General features: G+C 38.6%; 1 protein-coding gene across 1 annotated transcript in view; it reads right to left on the reverse strand.

Annotated features, from left to right (window-relative positions):
• Nucleotides 1–5,350: 5,350 nt before the first annotated feature.
• TENM1 (teneurin transmembrane protein 1) overlaps nt 5,351–21,807 on the reverse strand; it is a 670,347-nt gene continuing 653,890 nt past the window's right edge. Inside the window, exons 29-33 of the mRNA XM_055565537.1 lie at nt 18,074–18,370; nt 11,476–11,863; nt 9,122–10,342; nt 8,392–8,534; nt 5,351–6,214 (exon numbers count right to left, since the gene is read on the reverse strand). Of these exons, the coding sequence (XP_055421512.1) occupies nt 5,456–6,214; nt 8,392–8,534; nt 9,122–10,342; nt 11,476–11,863; nt 18,074–18,370 (2,808 nt within the window). The 3' untranslated portion in view covers nt 5,351–5,455. The remainder of the gene's footprint in view (nt 6,215–8,391; nt 8,535–9,121; nt 10,343–11,475; nt 11,864–18,073; nt 18,371–21,807) is intronic.

Here is a 21,807-nt window from a genome sequence, read left to right on the forward strand (position 1 = left end):
TTCTCTCAATGTACAAGCTCTGCTTTCTTTTTGAACTGAGGGTGAGATGCATAGGTTGAAAAAACAATCTCCAGGTGATACTAATATATCCCAGCTACACTCCCCACCCCCATTGCTTTTTTTGTTGATTGGTTGGGTTGAAACAATCAAGATTGCTTCTGCTCTGTGAATCTTTTCAAGGTATCTCTATATATTGGTGAATAAAAAGCACAGGACATTTGAGAGTGGTGTAAATTCCAGGATTTCGAGCAAAGTGCAATAACAGCCTGTTTGGATTATAGGTACTCTATTATTATAAAGATGAATTTTGGAAAATCTGTTGGCCAGCTTTCCCAGTGTCACTCGTAAATGTCTTTTTGTGAAAAGTAAGTGCCAAAGGGCCATTGTAACTGCCCAGGACTTTGGGCCTCAGAAGAGTTGTTATTTTTTAGTCTCTCCTGATCGTCTCCCCTGGCCCATCCAATTCTTTGCCAGTGCATTGGGTTGCCTTGCTCTCCTAGCTCCCTCCCACCCGTTTTTCAATCCTTAATTTTCTTTCTATTGCTGAGAAAGGTATCAACAGGAGGGAGAACCTTTATAAGTCCTAGCCTAGAGGCTTTTAAACTTGAAACAGCTACTCTTCTTTTTTTTATTAAATGGTCATTGGTGTCAGCGATCCTATACGTATGAAAAATAAAAGTGAAAAGATGTCCTCTTACGATTACTGCCTTTTTGATTTCTACATGTATATTTTCAAGATTATGTGGTTTTATTGCTCTGTGTTAGGGAGCCACTTTTCAAATCTCAGGTGACCAGACTGACTTGAGAATGCAGTTTGGCGCATGAATAAAATGAGACACAGTGTTTATTTGTCATTTTATTTTTTAAAAATGAAATATTCAAAGTACTTTTTTGTTTCAAATATCAACACATAATGTTTAACTTTAAATATTTACAGCATGTTGTTGTGATGCTCTGTAGAAAAATGCATGCTTCTGACCTGAAAGCCAGAGCAAAATGCAAAAGACCATTTAACTGCAGCCAGAGAACATGAACCTGTACAGTATCCAGTCACTTTTCAGCACAGGAGTGAGAGCAGGAATACAAAACTGGAACCTATTGTTTCCTAGCAACATGGCTCAGGCCATTATAACACAATTTCCAGTATGATTAGAACCTCTAACTGTTGTTATATAGAAACTGAAAATCTTGGCATACACTGTAAACACCTTTACTTCTCATGAGAAAGTAAGCAGCTAAAAAGAATATTTTTCTGACGTAAAGGCTATACTTCTCTTTTTCACCTTCTCTCTTACTGATGCTTTTGCCAGAAGAATAGTAAAGATTTAGACATTGTCATGAATCATACAAGTAAAATATTTTTCAAGGACACAATCTGATATACTAACATTTATTTAAGAGGTTAAAGTCCACCACTAAATCTAAGGAAAGATTTTTTTAACTGCCAAACACATTTCCTTTGACAAATAATGTAAGATGACAACTGCCAAGACAAAATCCACAGCAAGTTTAACTCTAACTATTTTCAGTTACTGTTTAGGAAGTAATTTCTTCTTATACACAGTAGTATATTTGGTCCTTAATAGCTTTCACATGAAGGACACACTGAAACAGTCACTATTTTGTGGTTGAATTATTTTTTGTTGTTTGTTGTTTTCTGTTTTGCTTTTTTTTTTGTTTTTGTGTTTTTGTGTGTTTTTTTTTTTTTTTTTTTGCAGAATAAAGAACCTTACAGAAGGCTGTGGAAGAGCAGTCTGAGATCTGAAGTACTACTTAGGTCAGCTATGTGTATGTGAGTTCCTCCAAGAACACAAGAATGTTGCATCTAATCTGTAGCCTTCAGTTTTTCCAGAAGCTATAATACATTTCAGTCTCACCAAAAGTTCCTTTCCACACTTGATTACTGTACTTTTGCTTGCATTACCACTGAACTCCATTACAATTGCCCTTACAGGAACATATCTTTATAAATGCAAAAACTGTCCTGACTCTCTTAGGTGATATTACAGTGGGGCCTGGTCTGGTTAAAAAAATTTGTTTCAAAAAAAATGAAAGAGAAGAAAAAAGTAATAGAAACAACATGATAGGATGCTTGAAACTGTGTCAACAGTAATTAAAAAAAAAACCTTATGAAAATCGGAATTTAATTGTATACCTCTCTACATAGCATGTGAATTCCAAATTATACATTGTTAAGTTTTCATATATTTGGCTATGTTGTATATATTATATTATATATATAGTCTATATATTATAGATCTTCTAGATAAATTGACAGTAAAGGACACACTTATTTTATACATTATTTTGTTGGGTTAAAAATTAAACCCAATAAAGCCTATTTATATGGTGAGTGTTTTACTAAAAATTAGTATGAATTGGGTTTTATTTCCTTTTCCTTCAGGAGTCATGCTTCTAATCAGTAATGATTAGAATGACAGCTAAAAATAAATATATTTAAATGGCTGTTCAACTATGAACTTTTCAGGTCTTTTGGATCTCTAGACTGTAGTGCAAGAGTCAAACCAAAACAAAACAAAACAAACAAGTAAAATGGGCCTAACTAGGAAAAAGAAACAATCACGGAGTATTCCCTGCCTCCAGCCCAGAATAGTCTTCATAGGAGAGCCCAACTGCTGTGCTCTCACTCAAGCTGACTTGAATGCTGTGTGGCTGTGTAGTAGTGTCAGCTGCACGTCTTCTGGGTATGAGAAATTCATGTATTTCTCTTTAAAATGCTTTTACTTTGATCAGGAAATGCAAACGAATTGTTCTTTCATTAAACTTCAGAACTACAAGTCAGTAAAGGCATTCTTTGTATTCAGATGAACAGGAAGTGATGTATTCAATATCTCCACGTTCTTATTAAGAAATGACAAATGTTTCTCTTAGATTTACTACTCATTAGTGTGCTAACCTTTTGGGTTTTTTCTTCTTTCCTCCAAAAAACTTTGGAAGTGGTAAAGAGAACCACAGCTGTAAGTGATAAAAAGTGCATTTCCTGAATATAATACAAATATAACTTTAAGAAACCAAAGGCACAAACTAAATAAATATGTATTACAAACTAGAAATGCACAGTTCAAGGTAATTACTATTAAGTAAAAGCTTCAAATACTTGTTTCTAATGGATATTTAAAGCAGTTTGAAAATGATACATCATCAGTGAATTGCAAAAAAGTATAATTGCTTAAAATATAAGCAAAATAGACTCTAATATTGACATCTTGGATTAGTGATAAAATACATCATCACATTTATGAATGTACTCTCTATATACAGTTCATAAATCATTTTTCTATTGATTTAAAAGAACATCAGAGGTTCTAGGAACTTAAGGTCCATTTTTAGGCTGGTGTGGAGGTATTCAAATTTTCAACAAGTTTGTGAGTAATTTTAGAATCCTGTCCTGATAAATACTATACCATTAACACAGGCCTGATTCAGGGGAAAAAACCCCAATAATATGGTTGTAGTCTGGATTAGTAATCTCTTGAGCTGGTGTCCTTCCAATTAAAAAGAGAGATGGGTTCATCATGAATTCTCTCTCTCACAATATGTGTGTAAGAATGTGGTAATCCCAACCTGAAGGTTTTGAAAATGAAATGTTTGGATACACCCTCCCCTGCTGTCTGTGGGTCCTTGCCTTTCTCTCACTCTACTTTGTGTAGTTAGGAGTCAGACTCTTTAAAAACCTTAATGTGAGCCTGGATTCTGACTTTGCATATTTTCCAAAAAGACAGTCATCACAAAGCAAGGCACTGACCCCCCACTGCATTTAGGTAGCAGCTGGCAAGAATCCAAACTGCGACATTCCATCACAAATTCTCCTTCAGACACAGCAAATGTCCAGACTCGGTGATGAAAAGTGCTGAAGCTGGCTCAGGGGATTTCTCCACAGGCCACATTGTGCTGTCCTGTATTTTCATTTGTGGTAACTCACAATTGCACAGCAGCTTACAAAATCTTTGTCACTGGGCACAAATCTCCCAGTTCACCAAGGGGCTTCTTGGATGACAGGATTCATACAGATTGAGAAACTGCAGCTGATATTAACACTAATCCTGATCTTTTTTTCTAAATTTTAAATGATCACAGAACAAAATAACCCTTCCTGGAAAATAGCTATTTTCCTAGGCAGGAGAGATGATTAAATAAAAAATAAATGGGCAAAGACAGAGAATTAAAATAACTATCCATATAAATTATCTTAGTAAAAAATAGTCTGCCTCTCTATAATTAGTTGAAATGTGTTAGGTTGGAAAGGGCTCAATTAAATTTCCTGACTATGGCTGGGAGATGTTCAATACAGAACTGTACATTTGAAAGATAAATCTAAGTGGGGTAAACAACATGGCAGCAACTTTCGTGATGTTTCGTTTGGTCTTCCCATTGGTACTTTCCTTTCACCTTAGTATTACGTCTATTTTTTTTTTTTAAGGTTTTGGCTCTTATGAATTTCTGCAGTAGTAGTGAGTGTAATGTTTCGACATCATAGGCATGTATGTCTGTGAAAGCCTTTTTTTTTTTTTTGTATCAGAATCACACTTGGTAGTAAATTACCTTTCATGTGCACAAAACCATTGGATTAGTGTATAAATACTGAATCACGAATGTGAAACTATGACCAAAACACACCCTATATATAAATGAGAAATTCCTACTTGGGTTAATAAAAGCTATGTTTACATGACACCAATACAGCTGGACAACTGAGTACAAAATGTAGTCAAAACAGGTTGGGTGGGAGGAGTTTCATTGGCCAGCTGCCTTGGTATCATGTATACACAAGCAGATAGTGGCAATTGGGTTTGGTGACCACACCTACAGGGAAGTGTGGTAGACGGAACCCAGCCACCACACGCCAAAACACAGCACAACAACATGGCATTTATTTCAACAAGCAAGGAGGAATCATCAGGGAGGAAGGGTAAATGGGTCCTGATTCTAGGAGATGGTGGCCGAGGAAATTTTACACTTCTTTCGAAGTTTCCTGTAACAGATCTGGAACATGTGAAAGAGCTGGTAGTCTTTCGAAACACACGGCTCAGATCCTATTGCACCACCTTTCAAATAGCCCGCAAGTTCTGCCAACAGCTGAGTATGTAACCTTGTGTCACAACAGAGAACCTCGGGTTCTTGCTTTATATTTGAACATATGCATGGCTCAACAAATTGAAAGTGGTGCTTGCTGAAAACTTTTTTTTTTAGTTGTTTGATTTCTACTTGTGTTATTTTGAATACTGCCACACAAGAACTAAAAATCTGTCATTTCTTAAAGAGTTTAAACAAACAATATTAAAATACCATCTTCTGTCACATTGAAAGGCAGTTGGATATGTTTTTCCTCCATATTTACATATACAGAGTTCTGATCTAGAAAACCGATACAATAAACCATTGTATGTTTTAAAAACAGGCAGTCTTTGGTGACGCAAAGGCAGAGTTTTTTCTGTTACCTCCTGCCTATTTCACTCTGTCTCATAAAGTGAATATTATTGGCACTGTCAGAAAGTTCTAAATACTGCTCGACAGACAAAACAAAATACCCATCATAACCTTGCACTCTCCCGGTACTCAGCAGCTGCTGTTTCTCCCCCTCTGTCCATGCCCGGATCCCCTCTTCCCCTTCTTGCAGCCTTCTTTGTTCCTTAGTCCAGGCCTGGGCCACGGCGCGCTGTCTGGCAATCTCCAACACATGGTTCTTCTCCTCTTCGACAGTCGTCCCATACCGGATGTTGAAGCACAGAGCCCCATGCTGGAGCTGGATATCTGCAAACCGTCTAGTCCTCCCATTCAACACGGAAGTCATCTGGGACACGGTGACATTGACACCGTTCTCCAGAATGCGCCTCCCCCCAGTGTTACCAATGAGCACCAGGTCTTCCTCCAGAGACCCGAGCTTAATGAAGTAGTGTGTGTCCCTCCCCTCTATGGTAAAATGTAGGTTTTCTAGGTAATGAGCATTGTTGAGAATGGCAGCTAGCCGCCTGCTATCTTCATTGGCTACTCCTATAATATCGGCTGTTACGATGCCATCCTTGATGGCGAATTTTATACCTTTGCCGAAAACAGAAGGGACAGCGGCAAACCTTGGTTGCTTCCCTCCTTCAAGGCACCGTCCATCACCATATCGGGGAGTCATAGGAAGTTGGTCCAAGGAAATGAAATTCCTGAGCTGTTTCTGGAGCTCACATTGAATACCCAGGATGGTCTAGTAAAGAAGAAAGGCACAGAGCAAGTGTAGCAGAGGGTTAGACACTTGTCATATGCTTGGTGATCGCAGAAAGCAAAGGTTTGCCAGGTTGCTTCCCCCTTTCCTTAATTTGCTGGTTTGTGATTTAAAAACAAGCCTAATTTGGAATCTCTTCACCTGAGTTTTGGAAAGGAAAAGACTAACAGGTGATTTGATTACCTGGCATATATTTCTTGATATCTTGGTGAGTTAAGGGTTAAGCATAAACAAATATGTTCAAATTTGATACCACAGAATCCAAGAGCTAGAAGGCACTTAAGTGGGTCTGTGTGTGCGCTGAGTTGTTTCAGTCATGTCTGACCCTTTGTGACCCTATGGACCATAGCCTGTAGCTCCTCTGTCCATGGGATTCTTTAGGCAAGAATACTGGAGTAGGTTGCCATGCCCTCCTCCAGGGGATCTTCCCAACCCAGGGATCAAACCCATGTCTCTTACATCTCCTGTATTGGCAGGTGGGTTCTTTACCACAAGTGCCACCTGGGAAGCTCCCCCCAAACAAAGACACTTTATTTTTTCCAATTCAACAGACACTAACTAGCTGTTTATTACTGGATGTAGAGTAATATATTAGCCACAGTGAGGTATAAGGCATCATTCTTACTTTCAAGAGGCTCATGATCTTATACATAACAAGGGCAAATCAGCAAGTTCATGGGTCTTTCTATGTGGATTAAAAAAAAAAAAAAAACACTTTTGGGACTTTCCCGGTGGTCCAGTCCTTAAGAATACACCTGCCAATGCAGGGGACACAGGTTTGATCCCTGGTCCCATGCGCTCTAGTGTCTGTGCTCCACAGCAAGAGGAGACACTGCAATGAGAAGCCTGCATAACTCAAATGAAGAGTAGCCTCTGCTCGCTGCAACTAGAGAAAGACTTTCAGCAGCAACAAAGACCCAGAGTGGCCAAAAATAAACATAAATAACTAAAAAACCTCTTTTTACTATGGCAGATTTCAAACATATTAAGAAAAAAACAAGAGAATAATGAACCTCCAGGTATCCATTTAAAAGCATCAGAAATTTCCAAAATTTTGATGAACTTTTTGCAGGACTTTTAATTACAGCTTGGGGATGGTGCACTGGGATGACCCAGAGGGATGGTATGGGGAGGCAGGTGGGAGGGGGGTTCAGGATGGGGAACATGTGTATACCCGTGGCGGATGCATGTTGATGTATGGCAAAACCAATACAATATTGTAAAGTAAAAATAATAATAATAATAAAAAAAGCATTTTTACAAAAAGGGATAAGCCTTTAGTACCTACTTAGAATTGCCTTTCACTTATAATTTTTTAAGACTTGAATTTCAAGCCCTCCCACCCAAATTTCAGTTTTATTTTGTTAAAGCCATATATATGTATGTGTGTGTGTGTATGTGTGTGTGTGTGTATATATATATATATATATATATATATATATATATTTGCAGACACAGATATTCCTCTTTCTTTCATCTGAGAGAAAAAGTTCTTTCTTGCTTTTACTTTGTATCTCATTAAGTGATGGAATTTCCTGCTGAACTTTGAAGGTTTTGGTATTCCTATTTTTCCAGAGAGTTTCTAATATTTGTTATTTTGCTTCATTGCTCTTACATACTTTTTCTTTATTGGAATAATTTTTTTGACCACACTGTGTGGCATGCGGATCCTAGTTCTCTGACCAGGAAATGAACCTGTGCCTCCTGAAATGTAAGCTCTGAGTCTTAACCACTGGATCACCAGGAAAGTCCCATTTATCAGAATAATTTGTTATTCCCATGCTTCTAATGCACTATGCTCTGATTTATTTTTCAGCTGGAGATCTGATGTTTTATGTCTCTCAGAGAATAATTTTCTCTCTATAGAATCCAGAACTACCCATTTTAGAATCATGAAAGTTCAGTTCCACTTTCCTCTTGTCAGTCTACTGCACCAGTCATCAAGTCACACGTTGGTCTTTTCTCTTCCCAAAGCTCCAATTCTCTGATCCTTTCCTCATGGAAGCTTTTATCCTACCTCCTCATTAATCATGGACATTTAAGTGGATAGTCAAGAAGACTCAAACAGAAGTAAGCACATATATGTTAATACTATTTCATGGTGTTGGATGCCCTTCTGTTTTTTTCAGCTAAATAGGGATGGTAAAACATTTACTAACCTTTCCAGGATCCCACTCTTGAGTTTTTGTCTGAAGCTGTAGAAGCTCATAAGTTAATTCCAAATTTTCTAATTCTGGTTTGGGAAATCCAGGTAGTACATTGTGTAACTGGAAACCAAATAGCTCTAACCAACTTCCAATATCTGTGAGACACAAAATTTAAAAGAAAAAAAAAACATTTTAAAGCCCATACTTTACAACTTCTGTGGAAAGCTTGAAAGATGCCTTTCCTGCCTTTGATATGTTTAGCCAATGCTAAGTTAGGGATAAGCTCCCCTTTATATCACTCACTCTAAAACATCTGATCCTTTCTTTGGGGAAACCTTTTGATTCATGGATAATCATAGAGATTGGCTCAGTTTACTGTGTGGAAATTCTTAGTGTGGTAGTGGTATTAAGGCCACACAGACTCTGGTATTAGATTTATCTGATGCAGCACAATCCTGATTTTTCTTCTGTGAAATTATTTGTAGAAGCTTTTAAGAGTGAAAACTATGAACAGAGAGCTTAAAAGGAAAGAAGAAAATGTACTAGGATGCAAAAGTATCATGTTTTACTCCAACGTGTACAGTTCTGCTCACTCTAGAAGACTAAGGAAGAGATTGACTGCACAATAACTTGTGGGCTAGCTGGCAGGAAGAGGAAGCATCTTTACAAAGGCATTGAGATTATGTGATAGACACCATGGAGCGTTTTCTCTTTAGCATAAAGCATCACACCATTTAAATACCTGTGGTATACTTGGCAACATCTTGAATTTTGCCAACAGGGTAGTTATTTTCAAAAGAGTAGAGGTTGAATGGTTTAGGAAGGAGGTTCAACTGTTTCCATATGTGATGATTAGGCGTCGTCCATCGACCAGCGATAACATCATAATCCCTTTGCCCCAGGTGCACTAGTTTAGTAAGGAAATCATAGAGTCCTCCATGAAAACCAATGATGACCTGAAAGTCAGGATAAGTGTCATGATAGATATCTCCGTAAGGCGTGTACAGTATCTCTTTGATCACCTGACCCCGACTGCTGAACACGGCTAGTGGGGTGCCTGTATTATCACAGGCTACGTAATATTCTTCACCACTGCTTAGCTCCATGGCAATAAGGTGACCTTGGAGATCATAATACAGGGATGTAATCTCTGAGCTGGTGTGGTTGTACAAATGAGTAACTCTTATGGGGTTGGCAAGGTCTGCATAAAAGAACTGGAGGTGCTGTCCAGGGCTGGACTTACTGGCCACACGTCGCCCAAGCCCATCATAGTAATACTGCACAGTCCAGCCAGAAGCCTTATTGTAGGCTTTCTGCAGCAGACCATTAGAATTATATTCAAATACGTCATTTCCCCTCTGTCTCAGAAAGCCATCTTCATCCATCTTGTACTGAATTTCTCCAAGTCTGGTGATGCGATCTCGGAGGTCATATCGGAGAGGAGTAAGACGAGCACTATTCCCATGGCTTAAGAGGTTGATGTTCCCATTCAGATCATAACTATAACGCCACTGGGTTTTATCGTTTACAGAAACAGTTTGAAGTTGCCCATCAGCATCATATTCATAGAAGTATCTTGTTATATTGGCATCTACTCCTACTCTGATATCACATATTACCATTCGGCCCATGTTATCATATTGAATAGTCATCCAGTAGGCAATTGCCTTTAGGATTTCATACTGGACTTCAATGACTTGTCCATTGGCGCTGAAGATCTTGGTGTGCTTCATCACGGTAGTAGTTATGACTTGATTTAAATCATAATTAATTACACTGAATTTTCCAAACTGCTCTGTTCGACCAGAGACGTCGACGTATCGGTACAGATCTATGGGCAAAGGGGTTTCATTGATCACAGCTTGCATGCTGGTGACACGGAAGTTGTTGTAGCTGTAGTCAAAGCGAGCATTCACAAGGCCTTCTTCACTGAATCTGAAAATCTGGCGCCCAATAAGAGGTCCTGAAGGGGTCAAAATAAAAATCATGAGAACAATGCAAGAGGCTCAATATTGAACAATCAGAAAGTTCTAGTATTCTTTTCTTTAGTAGTGATGTTTTTACATTCAAAATGAAATATTAGAGATTGATGTTTGATATCTAACGCCCAGACATCTCATCTCATAGATACGTATTTTCATCACTGTGGTCACCAAATATGAAAAAAATTAAAACACTGCATATTATAGTTATAGAATAAATTAATTATAGGAACTTCAGAAGTAATAACCCATTCTCAACTACCCAACCAGTAGTTGAAGTGATGAAACTGATATTATAAACATGCTCTCTTTTTATAATTACTGACAAAAATACTTGCAGTTCATTTAACACGTGCTACAAGGTCAGAGGCAATGGCACCCCCTCCGGTACTCTTGCCTGGAAAATCCCATGGACAGAGGAGCCTGGTAGGCTGCAGTCCATGGGGTCGCTAGAAGTCAGACACGACTGAGCGACTTCACTGTCACTTTTCACTTTCATTCATTGGAAAAGGAAATGGCAACCCACTCCAGTGTTCTTGCCTGGAGAATCCCAGGGACGGGGGAGCCTGGTGGGCTGCTGTCTATGGGGTCGCACAGAGTCGGACACGACTGAAGCGACTTAGCAACAACAAGGTCAGAATACTGACCAAATCCAGTATTAAAGTAACTGGATTTTGGTATTTTATAAACCCACAGGATGAAATATAATAAAAAATGGTGACTTTTGAAGACATGTTGCCATCAGCTGAGGCTTATAGACATTACACAAGGCTTGAACTAGTTTCAGTGAGACTCATATCTTTGGGACTTTGAGTGAGACTTTGCATCTTTGGGACAATTTGGTGGTGAGTAGGGAGGGGTACCCAGTTAGACTAGGTACTTAGAGTTCAACTTTTTTGAGGGCTGAGAGAAAGGGAAATGCACTGTATTTTTTAAGGAATTGGCTTTCACACCATCTATCATATATTTTTCATTTTCAATAGAAGATAATTTGATAACTCAAATTTGGTTGAATTGCATGACTGTAAGTTAATGCTTCTATCTCAGACTGTGGCCAGCAAAAATTTCCTAAGACCGATGTGCTTGTATATATCACCATCCTTTTACCACAAACCTGTTTGCCTGTATCTGATTGTGCAAATGAAGCCATCGTGCATCAGATGTATTGTCTTAATCACTCCAGAAGACTCTTCATATGTTAATGTGACCTGGGTGGTATCGTAGAGAATCTCGGACAGCCTTGCTTGTTTGGTGTACTTGTACAAAACTCTGCGCCCTGTCCCCAGATGCAGGGTTTGCAGTAGTCGGCCATCTCGACTGTAGTCTTGGATAAAAGAAGTGCTACTGTCTGGCGGGGTGTAGATGTTCCGGTAGTAGCCCACCGAAAGCATGGTTTGTAAGCTGTGGCGCACCATACTAGGCATGGTGACTGAGAGCAGACAATCCGATTGGTCGTACTCAAAGATATAACGCCGCTGGCTATGTAAGAGAAGCATCACAGACTGAAACGAGACAAAGGTACGACAGCATAATAGTACCACTAAAGTTGACGAGATTAAAGAAAATACCCATTCATCCTTTCAGTACAAAGTTATCGAGCACTTACTCTGTGCCGGGCACTGTGGTGGACCCTAGTGTGTACAGTAGTGGCCATAATGTGTCTGTCCTCATGGAATTTACAGATTAATGGAGGAGAAAGACAAATAACCAAACAACTACAATATAGTTGTGAAATGTGTTATGACAGAGGAAATTCCAGGGTGCTTATGGGAGGTGGAGGAAGAGCAGCAACCGAGACTTAAGAGGTCAAGAAAGGCATCCTGGAGACCGTGACATTTACAGTTGAGACCTAAAGGGTGACTAGGCGTGGCCAGATGAAGGCAGGGAGGTGGCTGGGCTGGATGGGGAGAGTACTCCTGACACAGAGCAGAACGTTGTGAGTGGCTAGATAAGAAAGAGAATGTGGTTTTTTCAAAGAACATGGGGCATTTGGTGTGGCCAGAGCATGGGTATGTTGGAAGGGATGGGTAAATGGCAAGCGATGAAGCCAGTAAGGTAGGCTGGGTTTAGATCACACTTTCTAAGCCATGCTAAGGAGTTTGGACTTTTACCTGTTGACAACAAGGGAACCACTGAAAGCAGATGGAAGGAGAGGACACTTGTGCCACTGGAAAAAACAATCCAGTTGGTATTTCAAAAAGGTTACTATTGCTTCAATGTGGAGATGAATTGGAGGGAGGGACACGGAGGGCAGGGCATGCCATATATTAAGTATTAGTCACCAAAAATTACTTATTGAGTTCATATAGCAGATGTCTTTATGAAAAGTAGTATATAAAATATTATCATTACAGTAATCCCCCCTTATCGGCAGTTTTGCTTTCTGAGTCACCCACAGTCAACTGCTGTCTGAAAATATTCAATGGAAAATTCCAGAAATAAACAGTTCTTAAGCTTTACAATGCATGCTGTTCTGAGTAGTATGATGAAATCTCATGCTGTCCTTCCCAGGACGTGAATCATCTCTTTGTTCAGTGTATCCATGCTATATATTCTACCCGCCCGATAGTACAGGAAATAACATAGTATATATAGGCTTCTGTACTATTCCCACTTTCAGGCATCCATGGAAGGGTCTTGGAATGTATCCCCTGTGGGCGAGGAGGGACTACTGCATAGCTTTACAATTCATGTTTTAAATGATATTAAGGAAACATGCCATTAAAAGTGGAGAATTCTCTGGTTATGCAAGCCCTCCCACTCCAACTGATCTGTATTTCAGAAAGTTATTTGTTGAGGTATAATGTCATGCATGTAACAGGTGTTTCATTGATATTGGTTTATCTTATTCTAATTTTAAATATAGTCATAAAAGGAACACTGTTTGAAGGAGAACTCAAACTCTATTTTTAATTGAAAAGCATTTAAATCTCATCTTTTAATAAAAATTGCTCACCCCTGGAAATTCTGATGTATCTCCCCAAGGGAGATTTTACCCTTACTTTCTAGAGAATTGGCTTATCAAGCAAAAAGATTTAGTTGAGCTTTATTTTCTGAAGTTTCTGTTATGAAAACAATAGGTACCATTTCATCTTTTAAATATAAACTACATAAATATTTATGAATTACAGAAGCATATATAATATACATTTAAATCTTCTAAATATGAAATTATATTGAACATGCTTCTTGAAACTGCATGTCCTCCCTGCTCTTCTGAGAATTGATTTCAAATCATATGTCAATACCATGAAGTCAAAGTCAGCACTTATTTGCTCATTGGCTTATCCTTTCTCGCTTTTCCACCAGGTACTCTGCCTGGGGATACAGAGCCGTGTGTGGAAATCCTGTCACCTCATAACCTGTGGATACTCTGCAATTCCAGAAACCCTGCTGAACAGAAGGCGGGAGACGTGGAAGTCCTGGCTGGGCACGAGGACACGAAGGGACCACCCTTGACCAAGGCAGAACTCAACAGAACCTAAGGTGAGACTGGTAGGCAATGCCTCTTTGCTGAAAGCCAGATTTCTCAGCTCCTTTCCACTCTCTTCTGTCAACTTGCCATGAACAAATGACATCTGTCACCTGCGAGGCGGGCCAGGGACAGTCACCATATGGTTCGCACACATTATCCAGTACCAGCCTGCCTTTTCCAGTTGCTGCACCAGCCTTGCCAAACATTTATAGCACATCACCACTGCATTCTCTCCCTGCTCTCATCTTCCGTACTGTAATAAACCACAGCCTGACCCTGTTCCTAGGTGGTGCTGATGCTGTGCTGCCCAAGAATGTGGATGATGTGATTAGAAATCTTGTGAATGTAACCGTTGTGTGGCCAGAATAGCATTTAGCTCTCACTTGGCTACTTTGTCACTTTGGGCGGGCATTGTTATCAGTTTGTTCAAAAAAATACTTATAAGTCCATCCAATGCCCCCAGCGCTGCTATAGAATAAAAGGTCATTTCTTATTAGTCCAAACACTAGAATTTTATATTTTGTATTTTCCAAAAAGTTGATTGTGAGAACCGAAATGATTGTGAGATCATTGTAAAGAAGAAAAGTAAAACCATGGCTGCATATTCATTTGAACAGGAGTAGAAATGAGAGATGGGCTTCCCAGGTAGCTCAAACAGTAAAGAATCTGCCTGTAATATGGGAGACTGGGGTTTGATTCCCTGGATCGGGAAGATCCCCTGGAGAAGGCCATGGCAACCCACTCCAGTATTCTTGCCTGGAGAATTCCATGGACAGAGGAGCCTGGCGGGCTACAGTCCATGGGGTCGCAAAGAGTCGGACACGACTGAGTGACCAACACTTTCAGAAATGAGAGATGGCAGAAATTTGAAAAAGTAAGGCATCTGAATGACCACCAGATGGCAGTGTGGGGCCACCTGGAAGCACAAGCCAAAGGCTGCATTCTCTCCCTCTAGGCAGCCTTTGAAAATTTCAGCCCCAAAGAGGCAATTTTGTGTAAATGTATCAGACTTAAGCATCTTATTAAATGATTATAAAATATATTTAAATGCATTTAAAATGAAGTTCTTAAGAATGTTTTTAGGAAACGGAAAGATTTACATTTCCTGTAATACAAAATTTTAACCCCACAAGTCTTCAAAATATAATTAACTCAGGGAAGGCTCATGAATCAAGACAGAGAATTAATGACCACATAGAGAAAATTTAAGAAACAATAATTGATTTTTTTTATTAGAGAAGAGATCATTTAAGCAACCACAGCTATTACCCAAATAATTATTTTTCTCCTAATGGCTACAAACCATTGTGCATGAAAATGATACCCATAATTTTTACTTACTCTAGAGGAAGTCAAATAATTTTTACAAAATTTCTGCACACTGAGGTAAAATATTTGCTGCTTGCTTTTTTCAATATATCATGGTATAGGGATGCCAAGCAAATGTATAAAGGTACAAAAAGAAGTATTTTGAGGTATAAAAAGAGATTTATATTTTTAAAGTTGGAGAACTGTTACTTCAAAATATAGTTCTAGAGCCAGCCTCTTAGTCTTGCTCTGCCCCAGACATAGTGAAAGAATGTTCTAGCAAAGGCCACGATAAAGAGAGGACTAGAAAAGAGCACAGGAGGCACAGACCTTCATTACCTCCCTGGAAGAGTACATGTAAATTGGATTTTGGTAAACTGAATATTCTTTCCTTTTTCTTTCTAGAATCACAATTTCAAAGATACTTTAATTTCCTTCCATCCTTCTGTTCTTTCCTGTTTTAATTCACCTTCAGGTAGCAGTAGGTGCTAGCACTAAGTTTTCCAACTTAATAAATACTAGAATAAATATTAGAATGCATAATTTAAATGGAAAGAAACTTTTATTGAATGACTAGATATGCCAGGTGCTTTATATTAAGTTATTTCATTTAATTGCTGCTTCTATTCAGTGAATTAATTATTATCACTGGTAATAATGTTAATAAAATCAATCTCGTGATAAATGATTTTTGGAAAGTAAAGAACCATTCCATAATTATGGGTTTTGTAGGCTCTGAGTTTTGCATAATAGCATTGCTTAAGTCAGGGGCTACCTGGTAATTAGAGAACAAATTAAATGTAAGATTCAGAAAGGGAGAAAAGTCAGCTGAAAGGCACAAGTGATTTGGCTCATCTCACTGGTCAATAAATGAGTTTTGGGGAGTCGCTGGGGCTTTTCTCCATATATTACTCTGTGTCAATAAGGTCTTATTTCTGTCCACTGCAGACACTGACAGTCTCAGGGAGTTTCTTTGTTTTGTTTTTAAAGAATTATTGCCAAGTAAGTTTCTACAGCCAGAAGAATTTATGTGAAAAAAAAGAAGAATTCATGTGAAATTTGTTTCACATGATTCTTTGCTGAAATAACTGTGATGAAGTAATCAGTTAATTTAGAAAAGGGAAACAATAAAATTCTTCATTAATGTCAGAGAAGAGGCTAAATAACTGAAGTTTAAGTTTCAACAAGCTTTTCTGTCACTGTATAGACAGTTTAAAGGGAAAGATTTATGAGACCTAGAAGCAATTGTCTATAGGCAGTTAGCTCAGCAGCCAGACTATGGCGCTAATGAGGTTAAGGCTCTGAGTTCAAACCTATAAATATTCCTGTGGGATCTTAGTTCCCCAACCAGGGATTGAACCTGGGTCCTTGGCAGTGAAAGCGTGGCATCCTAACCACTGGACTGTGAGGGAAGTCCCTCAAAGCTGTACATACTCCTAAGGCATGTCAGCTCCTTCATGAGTCACATGTAGACCTATGGGAGGATCAGAGCAAACAAATCCTCATCCTTGAAAAAACTAATCAGCCTATATTCTGCTAGTGATCAGTGGCACCTTTTTCTTTTTTTTTTTTTTTTTTTCGTATAAGGTCATCTTACATGCCTTGCCTCTGTGAACATACAACAAATATTTGGATTCAGTTAATTTTGTAACAAGTTTAGCACTTTGTGGACATTAATCGTATGATTTTGCCAATCATTCTTGTTACCAAAATTCAAAAGAGAAAACATCCACTCTATAAGATTCAGATGTTCCCAGTGTAGAGTGCGGATTAGAGATTTCATTGATTTCTTCAGCAGAAAAGGACAGGGGGTACAGACAGCAAAGGACTCAGTCCTTTACCCTGGCTCCCAAGTGGAGTTCTGCTTTATCTCCTAGACATTTCTAATTTGGCAAATTTCCCAGTGACTGACTCTGGGAAATAGTACAATGGTTTTATAATAACATACAACCCCTGGCACACTTTAAAAAAAGCTTTCAGGGGTATATCAAAAGGCTTAGCATTATTTGGTGCAAATAGTGAAATTTCACCACGTGAGTTATGAGCACCCATGACTTTTCTAAGAACTTCTAGGGGTTAATCCGTACTGACTCCCCTTGAAACCTCAGGGGAAAAAGTTTTTCAGTTGTCCCAGAAATTAATTCAGGACTAATGAACTGAGTTGAAAGGATAGATTTAGGGGAAAAGAGACAGCATCTTAGGATGTCAGAAATTGAGATGGCAGACAGAGATCAATTTCTCTTATTGTCTTCTGCTACTGGTCTGGCTAGAAACCATTTTGCTGTGTGAGGCTGATGTTTGACAAATGGATCCAGGGGGTGGGATTAAAATCCTTGCCCATTCCCAGCAGACAGAGGCCAGGAGCTCCCATTACAGATGCTACTGGAGACTCATTGTGTACAAAGGAGTACTAACACCAAGGGAGCCCCGCTGCTACCATTTTCTCAGAACCATTCCTTGGGAAAATATGTCCTCCAGTGTATACCACTAAACCGTCACTGACTATCCTAACAAAATTAGAATTCCTTATCCTCTGTGCAAGAGCCTCTTTTCCAGAGCTGAGATACATTAACACGCAATTTTATAATTTTCTACCTATTTTACTTCAGTGTGAGCTTTCATAGTAATAAAGATACATTTTCAGGAGCATGAACAAATATGCTCAAATGAGGAGAAAGCTAAGCCATTATCCTGACTTCAGTTTGAAAGAGTACCTGGCAGAGTGTGGGGCTGGGGAAAGTTTTCGGCTGAAAAACAGCTTATCCTTGTAGGTATAATTTGTGGTGGTTGTTGTTGCTACTTTTATGGAACAGAACAGCCAGCATACAGACTTCACTCCCACAGGTCCTCAGCAAGGCAGGTAATCAGTGCTGCTTTCAATGTTCTCATTCAGAAACTCAGAACTAGTTTATTTTCCCTACACACTTACCTTTTCTAAGTAGGTATAGCTCCAAATTTTCCCATCAGCCCAAGTTCTTGAAATTATTTTTCCACTCTGGTCATATTCCATTTTTTCATTCCATGTCCCTCTTTGAATAAATGTCACCAATCCCGAAGGTGAATATGTGATGTTCACTTCATTATATCTGCTTACAGGAGACCACAGAACAGGTCGTCCAGTCTGGTCATAAAGAATTCGAAGGGTGAATTTCCGATGGTCATCATAGATCTTGCCTGTGCGAGTCATATGATCAAAATCAATGGAGAGCAGGTTTCTGTTATGGGCCTACAAAAAAGAGATAGGAAGCACATTTGAAGCACTGCCTTAGTTCCCCTCATCAAGGGCATTCACAATCCCAAAGCTTTTTCTGTTTCTCCAGCAATGGGGTCTCTCTTGCCTTTGAATCTGCATGGCTTCTCCTTGGATGACAACCTGTCTTTATTCTCCCAGGAGACTCTACAACGTTGGAAGGCCGGGGCCATGTCTTAACTACTGGGATGTGCTAGATTCTCAGCATATGGTTGTTGACTATTTTTTTCCAACTCAAGTCTCAACTGTGCTGATCCAGTTTTCAGTGATTATGTAATCTTACTTTATGTAAGTCAGACGCCTACAGAGGAATGGGGCTTCCTCCACCGCTTTTAACAATGAAGTGGCTAGAACATAGAATGGTCAATAATTTACATAATTAGCAAGCAGACAAAAGGAATATAGAGAGCGCCCTCTAATTTATACAGAGATTCCCTTCTCTGGCTTCCTTGTTCCTCTGGGCATGGCGTTTTATTGTAATACTTTGCATCTATCACAGGGGAACACAGAGCAACTCAGACTGTCTCCTAGACATGAAAGCCCACTCAGCAATGTCTGCATGGAGGCCAGCAGGTAACTGTGGGAGGTATTGGTAGGTCCCCCAGTACTTGCAAGGGGGGCACCATTCAATGAGGTTGTGCAGCTTTAAGTCGTTGCCTCCTCCATTGGCCTAAAATAATCTTTATGCCAAAGAGGAATATTTTGGGGTGGCAAATTCATCTCCCTTACAAATAAACAAGGAGAAACTTTGAGAAATGTAAACAACAGTGACCCGGGAGTCAGGAGACTGAATTAGCTGCTTGTCTGTACACCAGTCATTTTTTTTCTACTTGGGCCTTAGTTTTCATCTGTGAAACGGGAGTAATGTTTAACACTCAACATCACACACCTGTGCTAAGAATTAAATGAGATTACATATACAGGTACCTGGTGATGTATAAAAATAATATTAGTAATGGTTATTTTTATTACTTTTAAAAATATTTATTGATTTTCTGCTGCACCACAGGGCACGTGGGATCTTAGTTCCTCAACCAGAGATCAAACGTGTACCCCCTGCAGTGGAAGTGCGAAGTCTTAACTTTCCTAACCACCAGGGAGGTCTCAGTAATTGTTATTTTTAGATATGATTACTCTTCTCATCTCAGTTAGGCTTCTAAATGGGCCCACGTGTCAGATTCCAAAGCGACTGTAGGAACGTCAACATGATCCAGGACAGAGTGTTAAATATCTGGTTAATGAGGTAGGGGAAAAAAATCAACATTAGGGTTTGACTATATTAATCATAGTCGTACTAAACCAATTCACTAGCTATTCAACTAAACTTTATGCTAATTCATTTAAAATTTTTGTGGTCAAGGATTCCTTTAATTATCTGAAAGCTACACACTGTTTCCCCAGAAAAATGCATATAAACACATCAATGAACATTTTAAACAAAATCTCAAGTGGGCTCTGAAATCATGAAATTTTTAGAGGTCTTGAGTCCAATTTCAAAATCCTGACTCAGAAAGAGGTTTTTAAAAAATGTTAATTTTTTTTTTTTTTTTGCTGTTTAAAAACCTGAGATAAAACTGACATAAAACATTATATTAGTTTTAGGTGTATGGTATGATTCAGTATTGGTATATATTTCAAAATAATCACCATGATAAATCTAGTTGACATCCATCACCACATGTAGTTACAATTTTTTTTCCAGAGATGAGGACTTTTAAGATCTATTCTCTTAGCAACTGTCAAATATACAATACAGTATTATTAACTATAGTCACCATGCTGTACATTACATGCTCATATCTTTTAACTGAAACTTTGTACCTTTTGACCTCCTTCACCCATTTCACCCACCCTTCACTCTCTGCCTCTGGCCACCACCAATCTGTTCTATGTATCTATTAGCTCTTTTTTTTGCGGGGCGGTGGGGGGGGGGGCGGGATTCAACATCTAAATGAGATGTAGGATTTTTATCTTAGTGGCCTGGATGAGTGCAAAGCCAACATTCTCATTTCAGACTCTGGTCTTCCTTTGCTCCTTTTATGCACTTTGCTTTTTAAAATAACCTCTTTAAGTACCTCCCTCCAATTATAAAAGTGATATTTTTCCATTGCAGAAAAACTGGAAAGTATAGAAATATACAAAGTAATTATCTGTAATCCTATCCTCCAGCATGAATCACTGCTAATCACTGCTAATCATTTCCAGCATTTCATACCCACTTTTTAAAAATATAATCTTACACTTAAAGACTACAACAAGAATTGTTTTATATCCTACTGTTCAGCTAATGTTTTATCTCCATCATTCCTCATGTTATTAGATATTCTGAATATGTGGATTTTAATGGTTATATCAACATGGTAAACATTTATCTATCTTTTCTCCTATTGTTGGAAATTAGTTTTTGTTGTCCATTTTTCTTTCAATGTTCATGATTTGTGGAGAAGTTTTGTAAGTAATTATTTCCTTAATACAAAACCCTATAAGGGAAATTACTGGGTCAAATGATAACGTATTAAAGACTCCTGCTGCAACTTGAGATATTACTTTATAGTGCACAAAGGTTTACAAATGTATGCTCTTATTAACTAGCAGTGGAGGCGTTCCTGTCTGCATTGTAACCAGCACTGAGTATTATCACTGTTAGTAAGCTTTTCCCAATATGAGAGTGGAGAAAACGCTATGTTATTGTGGTTTAAATTTGCATGTATTTAATTACCAATGAGATTGAACCGTTTTAAATGGCTATTGGCCACACCTATGTCTGCTATGAATTGTCTGCTATTTTCAACGTTTTTTGGTTTCAGTTTCTTTATCAGCCAGCTGGGGCTAATGATATTTGCCCTTAGTTTTGAGCTGCAGAAAAAACAAAAAGGACAGCAAGTGTTCCATGCCATGAATTCCAGAAGACTAGTGATTAGATACTCCAATTATTTGGGAGGAAGTCTTGTTAGCTGCAGTGGTAGGTTTCATTCATGGAATAGAGCCACAGATTGGGAAGCATGACTCTAACCACCTGTAGCCTATGTGTGCAGTGTTGTAGCATAAATACAAACTAACCTGCTGTTATAACCTAAAAGGTGATAGAGAAGCACATATTTCCTGTCTTTTGATACACAGGGCTTGGAAACCTACACAAAACCAGGTGTTCTTTCTTCAACTACCTTTCCTGTGGTTTTATAGCCACATATCTCTAACTGTAACACTGTTCATTTACAATAGCTGTAAAATATCCATGTACTCCCAGAGACAGTTGTAACGGTTACAATTTATGTTATAATGGTAGTTAAAGAGCCAAAGTATCAAGTGATTTTCAGTTCAACTAAATTTGTGGTTTTATTTGTCTGATAGATTAAGTTTACTACTCAAGAACACATTTCTTAATAAAATCATTACAGCAACACAAGCAAGGG

Source organism: Bubalus kerabau, chromosome X, assembly GCF_029407905.1.
Source record: "Bubalus kerabau isolate K-KA32 ecotype Philippines breed swamp buffalo chromosome X, PCC_UOA_SB_1v2, whole genome shotgun sequence".
Taxonomy (NCBI): domain Eukaryota; kingdom Metazoa; phylum Chordata; class Mammalia; order Artiodactyla; family Bovidae; genus Bubalus; species Bubalus kerabau.